This window comes from Gavia stellata, chromosome 1 (genome assembly GCF_030936135.1).
Source record: "Gavia stellata isolate bGavSte3 chromosome 1, bGavSte3.hap2, whole genome shotgun sequence".
NCBI classification, from domain to species: Eukaryota; Metazoa; Chordata; class Aves; order Gaviiformes; family Gaviidae; genus Gavia; species Gavia stellata.
In genome coordinates this window covers 1,467,102-1,476,537 of record NC_082594.1, presented here as the reverse complement: position 1 = coordinate 1,476,537, position 9,436 = coordinate 1,467,102, and the positions used below count along the sequence as shown (strand labels likewise).

At 50.1% G+C, this 9,436-nt stretch overlaps 1 protein-coding gene across 1 annotated transcript in view; it reads right to left on the bottom strand.

Annotated features, from left to right (window-relative positions):
* Positions 1 to 4,537: 4,537 nt before the first annotated feature.
* SLCO2B1 (solute carrier organic anion transporter family member 2B1) overlaps positions 4,538 to 9,436 on the bottom strand; it is a 46,619-nt gene continuing 41,720 nt past the window's right edge. The window contains exons 11-14 of the mRNA XM_009817877.2: positions 8,920 to 9,089; positions 7,011 to 7,075; positions 6,187 to 6,307; positions 4,538 to 5,076 (exon numbers count right to left, since the gene is read on the bottom strand). Of these exons, the coding sequence (XP_009816179.1) occupies positions 4,902 to 5,076; positions 6,187 to 6,307; positions 7,011 to 7,075; positions 8,920 to 9,089 (531 nt within the window). The 3' untranslated portion in view covers positions 4,538 to 4,901. The remainder of the gene's footprint in view (positions 5,077 to 6,186; positions 6,308 to 7,010; positions 7,076 to 8,919; positions 9,090 to 9,436) is intronic.

Sequence of the window (9,436 nt, the reverse complement as noted above, 5' to 3'; positions counted from 1 at the left end):
CTGCCAGGGTGAGAGAGTAGTGGTCAATGGCTCTACATCCAGCCGATGGCTGGTAGCAAGGGGGATTACTGATCCTCAGGGATCAATACTGGGGCTGATGTTGTCTACTATCTTCATCCATGACGTGAATGATTATAGACAGAATGCATCTCAGCAAGTCTGAAAGAGTTACTAAATTAGAAGAGATGACACGATGAATGGGACAGCTTCAACCCAAAGGGACCTTGAGAAACATGATGGTTGGGTCAACAGAAACCTCTGGGAAGTTCATCAAGAAGTGTGAGGTACTTTGCACCTGGGTGGAAATAAACCCGCTCACAGATACAGGCTGAGAACTGCCTGGGTGAGTAGGGACCCACTGAAAAGGATTACAGTGCACAACAAGTTGAATTTAGGCCAACAGAGCACTCTCGTCATGAGAAAGGCAAACTGCACGCTGGCCAGCATCAGAAGGATCTTGAGGGATGTTTTTATCCCCTATACTCAGACCTGATGAGCCCACACCTGGGATAGTATGAAGTTTTGGGCTCTCCAGTTCAAGAGGGTTGGGGATAAAATGAAAAGGGCCTGGGACACATGGTCAATGGGAAGAGGTTGAGGGATCTGGTTTGTTTAATCAACCCAAAAGGATGCTAAGACCAATCTAACAGCATCCTGCCACTACCTGAAGGGCAGCGAGAGTGGAGCTAAACTCTTCTCAGCCACAGCAGCCAGCATGAGAAGGGGTAACAGCCACAAGAAGTGGTTTGCGCGCTTCAGGCTGGACACTAGGAAAAGCTTTTTTCGCCAGAAAGGTGGTGCAGCCCTGGCACAGGTCACCAGGGAGCCTGTGGCATCTCCATCCTTGGAGGTTTTTCTAGGTCAGGTCAAAGTCGCAGCTGCCTTCATCTAGTGTTGGTGTTGGTCTTGCCGACTAGATGACCTCCAGAGGTCTTTAGAACATTTTTGTGATTCCTGACCCTCAAGGCAGGACAGCTGAGCTCTTGAGGGGCTCCTACAATGCTATATTTACTGACTGCTTAAACTAGAGGCTGCATCGTACTGCAGACCAGCCATCACGACCACATTAAAAACGTGTATAAAAAGTGTCAACATATGATGAAAAGATGCTGTAGACCACAGACAAATTTGCAAGAGATTCACATGAACAGGGTGATTCAAAAGTGATAACTCTGCACAAAAGCAGCTGCCAGCCTTGGAGATATTTTCCTGCAGAGCTATCTGTCTCTGCTAACCAGCTTGCTGCCTTTGCTGGAACTAGTGCCACCCACCCGACCTCCTTTCACCCTGCAAAGCCTTCTTGTAGTTGGGGAAATAGCCTTCCCTCCTGTTTTAATTCATCCTCTTGACCCTCTGCAATTCTCACCAGCCCTAAAGGCACTGTTTTACCTTCAGGTCTGTGACCCGTGGTACTACGAAGTGCCGCACAGAAACATCCAGTGCATTCAGCTCCAGGTCTGGACAACTTTGCTGTACCTGCCTTGCTGTAGGTTATCTCCTTTAGCCTTCCTGGAGCACAAAGGAGCAAGATTTAAGAAAGTCAATGGACTTATGGCCCAGCTGGATTGACTCGTGTTAACCTTTCCCATGCAATTTATGGCTGTTGCCTAAGGTATACTTTTAAATGCTTTGTAAAATCTATTTTAAGCTATCTCCAGGGGAATATCTCCTCTGGGGAAAACCTGGCAAAGCAAAACAGCACAGGGTGGATTTTGCTGATGCTACACCTTCCTCTGCTTCCTTTTTTTTTTGCAATCCTCCTACCTGCCTGCCCCTTGCCCTCCCTCAAACACTTCTCCTCCCACCGTGGTGCTGACAACCTTTTCATATTTCCTGGTTTTTATCTCCCTGCCTGCTGACAGCAGGAGCTAGCCTTTCCAAACTGCCTCTTTTTAATCTTCTCTTGCAAGTCAGTCCCTTTCAAGAGTGTTCTTAAAGAGGACAGAGGAGAGGAAGGGGAAAAAGTGGGGGTTTTTTCTCTTTATAGAAACTCTAGCCCAAATTAATGGAAATTACCACAGCAAAAGCATAATAGCAGGCCTATAGTTGACCACAAAGCTAAGACACACTGTTTGCAATTGCCTTGGATGCTTACCCACAGGGAACTCTCCTCTACTGGAGTGGTAATGAGGAAAGGAAGAATTCAGGCTGTACCTGCTTGTGCATTGCCTGAGAAAAAATCTCTATATGATGTGACAGGAATTTTCCAAGCGGAAAATGCATGTAGAGTCCCGAGCCCAGCAGTCAGAACAGGCCATGCTGGGACCGAGCTGGCCATCCTGCGGGTCGCTTTGGCATCCATCACGAGCCCAGCAGACCTGGCCATCGCTCCAGCTGATGGCTGAGGGACGGTGCAGCCTGCCTGCTGTCCGAAGCCAAGGGAGGTAATTGAACTTGGTGTTTATTTTTGCATGATGCTGTTTGTGAACCAACTTAGAAATTGCTGTGTAAGGTTTTTTTCCCCCCCTCCTTTCTATAAGCAGCACCACTGCTTCGGTAATCGTGAGAATTAAGGAACAGCTGCTGCAATCTGAGGGGCTTTCAGAAAGGCTGCAGAGTCATCCCTCTGATTTATAACAGGAGAAATCTGGTGCTACGCTGTCTGCTTTGCAAGACCACAGCTATCCCCTGAGCCTGTCCCCACCGCTGCCCAACAGCCTGGCATGGCAGACCCAGCAGCACAGGATGACCAAAGGCTCGGCAGCAATTTTGCAGAAGGATTGCACTGGCGGACCGAAACACAGAGCCCAGGACTCCTTGGACCTGTGCGGTGGCCACCAGTCAGGCTGTGCCGCTCGAGCATGGTCTGGTCCCTATCTGAAGTCATCTGTCCTAATAGTAGGGAGGTGCAGCCTTTCTGACTTTATAAAGTCATTCTGCAACCCCATCCAGGGGTATTCTTGGCAAAGCACGTTGCAGCTCTTGACTTTTCACGCCATACGAAATGAATTGTGTTGTTATTAGTTTGTTGTGTTTTGGAAAGTACCCTGGAGCAACTTGAGATTGTGCTGAACAAGGGAGGAAACTGTTTGCGAGCCGAGGGCTTGTGCTTAGTCAGGAAATAACCTTCTTCTCCGCCGGATGCGGCGAGGATGCCACAAATCCATGGGCTGCCAAGAGCTGGAAAGACAACTGTGAACACCATGGCCTGTCTCTTCCCTGCTCCTGTCCAAAGAACCACATTCCTACTCCTAGTCTATTTTAGAAACAGATGCTACCTAGTCATGGCTTGAAAACTGAGAATAGTGCAAAACTCCCCCAGATTTGGCTTTCCGATGCTCATGGTGAGCATATGCTACTCAACCTTCCTTGAATGGGTCCACCTACATCTCTTCAGCATTCACTCTCATGTCTGTCTTCTTAACACCTTCTTTTAAGCCAGAAGTCACTGTGGTGTGTAGGTACCTGTGAACAGGGCTGTAGACTCTCTTAACCATCTCCTGAATGAACAAAAGGCACTGCACAAAAATATGAAAAAAAAACCCTAAAAAAATAATAATACTTAGTCTGTTACTCTGAGGTATGTTAATTGGGCGGGCAAACAGTCTGGTGAAATATCTAAACCACCCGCTTAACCACTGGCCTTTCCACCCTCCTCCACTGTACTTCTCTGCACACCCCAGACCTTGCTTGCCAGGGTGTGAGGAATCAATGAATTTTCTCCACTGTGTATTTCTTTTCCCTTCTGTATATTTGGGCTGAACTTAGAAGTTTTGGTTTCTCTACTGAATGCCATTCTGGAGCCAAAAATTACAAGTTACCCAACAATCCGTGGTTGCACACTGATGGTATGAGACCAGCAACACAATTTGTGCTTGGGTGGAAAGGAGCCCTGAGATGGGAAGAATGCAGAAAACAGAGGCCGCTGCACCAAAATAACACCAGACTTGACTTTCACCCCGTAATTACAGCTGCTTCTGACAGTAACCCCTTCAAGGAGCACAGCGAGGCTGTCTGGCTCTGTGGTCAAGTGGCTTAGCCACGCGCTCTGCCCAGTCTGCAGAAGGGCTGGGTTCAACCTCCCTTTCTGGTCCTGCATCCCTGGGAAAAGTTCTGCCTTTCTCAGACCAGAAAACGGGAAGGAGCCTTAACACTCATATGCGTCAATAAGCTCCTGTGACAAGTACTGATAATGCAAAATTAAGAATTTTTATTCTTATTGCTGCAAAATGTGGCCGTGCTGCCAAAGTCTGCGGCTATTGAATTTCTCTCCTGGGCTGGACCTGCGGTGCCTTTTGGCGTCCACCCTCCCTGCCTCCCCTTCCCAGCACCCTCATCCCTGCCCCTCGCTGCCAAAGCAGCATCTACACAGTAGCTGGGTGAAGCATGTGAGTTGGTCCTTGCAACGGTCCACAGCCTGGGACAAAAATCCCATCAACGTCAGCTGGAGCTGGATGAAGCCTTCAAGGAAGAGAGACCATCTAACACCACGAGAGCAAAAGGAACAAGCACAACTGACATTTTGGGGGCAAGGACAGACCATCATTCATGGAGATGTATGGGTTCAGTACAAAACCATTTCTTAAAAATGATTTATTAAAAAAACCCCACAAAACCTTTCAGCTATATGGTTAACGCTCAGTGCTGGCATCACCAAGACTGTCAGCAGGAACAAATGCTTTGGAGGACATAACTCCAGAAGGCTGCAGTGTCCTAAGGTTAATGTGTGTGGACTAATCCACGTGAAGGAGCAAGCTGCACCGCTGAGGTGGAGGCAGCAGGCGTAGAACAGCATGTGGACAGACTCCCGCGGCAGTACAGAAGTAGTACATCCCACCCAGAAGATTAGGAAGGAGCCCCATCGTCCACCACTCCAAGCATCCATCCTTCACAGTTCAGGTGTGGGGTGATTCACATGGCTTCACCTCCCCGGACACGGATCGCAATTCACATTTTTGGCATCATACTTTGGATTCTGGGCTCTTTATGGAGTTTCCTGCCAGTTTCTCCTTCTCTGGGTCTGCCTTTGTCTCGGCTGCATTGCTGGCTTCCCTCTCCTGCCGTCTGAGAATCACATACACGGTCATGAAGCACAGGAAAGCACCCACCTCAAAGAAAAACTGGAGACCAAGATACCTGTGGTGTGGAAACACAATAAATCAGGGCACCAAGCACCAACACCCAATGTCCCTAGGCTCCCAGCAGATACTGAGCATGGGGATGGGCTTCTTGGGCACATTCAGCAGCGGGCAAGCAATGGCTGCAAGCCTCCCTCCTTAGAAGGGTGGCAGAAAGCAGAGGAGTAGCTAGGAAGAGCTAGGGATAGCTACTTCTCTTTGGTATTACATTAACAGATCATAGAATCATAGAATTGTTTAGGTTGGAAAAGACCTTTAAGATCATCAAGTCCAACCGTAAACCTGATATCGTATCTCCTGGTAAAAAGGAGGCATATAAAAATGTGACTTGGGGTTGAGGGTGAATAGGACTTGCTGCAGCTACTGGGCAGGGCGTCATTTAACAAAGACAAATTTGCAACGGGGATGGAAAACCGTCTACAGCTCCCTTCCAGCCTCCCCACCATGCACAGGCTGGATTTGGTGTCCTCTATATGTTGAGCTGGGCGGTTCTGTTGGAAGATGAATCCCAGGGTCCAAGGCACCCTGCATGGACCCTGCACCACCTCACAGGCAGCTTTGAGGCTGGGGTCACCCCTGCTACTGTGTTACCTCCACGGAGGAGGTGTCGGGACAGGCTGCTTGTGTCTATGCTGGTGAAATAAGTAATCATAGTGTTGTAGAATAGCCCAGGTTGGAAGGTGCCTCAAAAGATCATCTGGTCCAACGTTTCATGGGAAAGGGTGCCTAGATGAGATTATCTAGCACCTTGTCCACTTGCACCTTGAAAATGTTCAGTGATGAGGACTCTACCATGTCCCTGGGGAGGTTGTTCCAGTGAACGATTGTTCTCACTATAATGCAGGGAGTGCTTCTGGAGGTGGACCTCTGTAGTCTATAGCAGCAGGTTAGCGTGGTCCTCGGCAGGGTTTTGGCTTGTGCTAATGACTTTCCAAACCACTCCCGGGCACTGCTGGGAGCTAGCACGGGCCAGGGGGGGATGTGAGTGTCCCCATTTGCTTACCATGGCATATACAACAACTTATGCCACGTCGGAGGTGGCCTGATGCCACACCCCCGCTGGGTTTCCCTCTGCACTCCCAGCCCTTATCCTGACGCCCATCCCTACCTTTGCCTGAAGAGGTTATTGTCGTAGTATCGGCAGGCTGCTTTCCTGTCGCACTTCTTCTCCCAGAGGATGCAGGTCGTGTCGATGGCGCTGCCGTACAGAACGGGCCCCGGCATCCATGCTGGAAGTAGAGGGTCAGAGGGGGCTTTGTGATGTTATGGGAGCACCTCTGCCAGGACAGCCCCAGCCCTGGTTATTTTCCCATGTCTTAGGGTGGAAAGTGGCTGGGAATGGTCTTCTTTGCTGTGGACCATGAAGCCACCGGTCCTGCACAGCACGCCAAGGGCTGGCTGTGTGTTCGCACCTCGCCAAGATGCAAGACGGTCCTTCTTTCTCATTGCTCTTTGATAAGGGACCATCGCTCACCCCAGGAACAATGCTCATCTCTTTCATGCCCTGCACTCCTTCCCATGACTCTAGTGGCACGTTCTAGGGGCATCCAGATGAAAATTAATTGCCACCATAAGAAAAATAACTAGTGGGATCACAGGATGGGGTTTGCAGCCATGCTGATATGCTGGAGGCAAACATGGCAGCATCTGCACACAGCCAAGGGTTGTCCTCCTGGACCCAAACTTACTCCCTGCCCTCTTTTATTTATCCATTTACCCCACGGAGGTGCCTCTTTCCCTCCCCACCATGTGCAGCCCCACAGACCCTGCAAGGCAGCATCTTTCCCTGGCTTAGGACAGGCTTTGGTCAGGCTGAAACTCTGAATAAACAGCACTTCTGCAGCCCTGGGGCTGCTCAGGGGTGAAATCCCCACGAATCCCCAAGAGCTGCCATGATTTTCCAGGATGGCATTTCAACAAGTTTTAATTTACCTAAAACCCTCAGCAGCATGAACTGTATCCCAACTGCAAACGATTTGTCTTCGGGCTGGATGCTCCTGAAAAACAAAATGGAAAGCATGCCCTCTGGCATTACTGCAAAGATGGATGTTTCCCTCCCTGGCATCACACGAAGCCTTACCCAAAAAGTCATCCTTCAACCCAACCGCCAAGGACCCCAGGCAGTTTCCATTTATGTCAGCAAAAATGATGCCGTTTCATTCATTAGGGCTAGAAGCTTACCACAGCCTTTTCTTGGCCTGGAAAACCTACCAAACTCCGTAAGAGACAGGGAGGAGCTCAGCTAAGTATTTTTTCTTTTCATTTACAGAATCCATATGAGTAAAACACAAACAAAACCCAATATAGCCACTGGCTCTGCCAAACAGAAGCAATACAAGTGATGCTTTTTGTAACTGAAAGAGAAAAGTGATTTACCCACTGAGGAAGTGGCTTTTCTTGAGGTGAGATGACCCAGTCTATATTTTGGTGGCACCCCAGTTTTCTGAAATAAATATTTCAGGCTGTGTTTCCTGCTGGGTTCATACATGGGAGAGGACCGGGTGGCAGAGGACCCCCCCCAGGGTCATCCCACCTCAGGGGACTCATCTTCCCTTTCCTCTCTGTTTGCTGGGTGTATGCATAGCTCACTCATGGCATAAATGGTGGTTTAATAATGCCTGGGAGTCAAGGTAAAAAAAGGTTTTAACCACAGCTTTTCCCTAAAAAGCAACTGTTCTGAGTGCTTCGACCACAGAAATGTGCTTGGAAATATCATTTATAGACTAGCACACAGATTCCCCCATGGCTTTCCCCTCTCCCCCAGCACAGCCCCAGCATCTCCTGCCCGTCCCAGGCTCCAGCCCCACCAGCCTGGGGTTCATGTTGAGGCTGGCTCCAGCCTGCCGCTGCCTGACCCGCAGGCACCTTTCCAAGGGTGCGGGCAACGGGAGTCCTAATTGCTTCTCTGCACTGGGAAGGGAGGCTGTATTCAAGAGAGATCCATTAGAAGGAAGGAGGGTAATTAAACTTCTTAACTTAACACGGAGCTGCATTAAAAAGTGCCAAAGTAAATTAATGCTGAGTTAACGGTGCGTCTCGTTACTGAGGCATCAGCCCTGGGCGGGGAGAAGGAACAGGATGGCTGCTGGATCTGAAGGTTGTGCTGAGACCAGGAATGGGGGGTGCTGATGGCAATGTGGGGTTCCTGTGAGCCCCACGGCACCGGCGGTGGGTGGAGGTGCCATGGGTGCCTGGAACAACGTGACACCCACCCATCCACTGGCTGCTCCTCGCTTGAGTCTGTTAGTGAGCACCATGTTGCCTGCAAGAGCAATTGGCCATGCAGCGCTGGTGGCTCCATGATAAAGCCTCCAGCAGCCTGAAATCTCCATTTTCCGCTTAACTCCACAGGGTGTTCAGCAGCAACAGCCAAAAAGACCTGGGAGAAGCCTTTGTAGTCTTAGGGCAGCAGGATCTCTGTCAGTGCAGGGTCTGCAAGAGCGAGTCCTGAAGGTCCCTCCTGCTTCAACACTTCAGGCTGGAGCTGCTCGATGTTTCTGTCCTGCCCAGACATGCCAGGTCTTTGCTAGCAAAGCACAGCCTGCTCCCGAGCCAGACATAGGCTAGAAGATAGACAACCGCATGCCGGGTGACAGGAGCAGGGAAGCCCCGTCCTCCGTTCCCTGCACCAAGACGTGCAAAAACCACATAAAAGCAATGGGAGGAACCAGGCACAAGGTGCAATATAGGGCTAATTTAACCCTCCGGTCCCTCAGCTGGAGAAAACCTTCCTCCTCAATTCAAGGACCCCTTGGTTTTCCAAACACAACCTCTGGATGCCTTTTCTGCCGTGCTTAAAGGAGTGGCTGCACCCAGACCACGGCCAACCCAGTGTGCTCACCTGAGGATGAGCATGAAGGATGGAGTGTGGGATGTGCTGGCGAGGATCCCTGCCAGGCAGGACAGGACCACAAAGGGCAGGAAGAGGTGGGAGCAGCCGGTGCCGCAGGTCCCGGGCTTGGCAAACCCCGCGAGCCCGTTTTCGGAGATGCAGCTGCAGTTGGTGTAGTTCTGCGAAGAGGAGAGAAAACCCAGAGGCTGCTCATCTGCTCAAGGCTAAGGAGATACCAGGGATAGCTGCCAGCTGTCATAGGGAGGGAGGGTGTTTAGGTTTTGTCTGTAAATAATTAGCAGTAATTAGCACTCAACACTTCAGGGAGCAGGGGGGGAAAAAAAGAAACACATACAATCAAGGTGGCTGGGGATAACAGACGGAGTGGATGAGGAAACACATTTTCCCATCCCTATTTCCAGCCTCCAACATGCTGCCATCTCTGAAAGGAGGCCCCAGTCCCACCATGGGCATCACTAGGATGTCACTCGGGTGAGCATGCACAGCTGATGGGGAAGCTGGGACC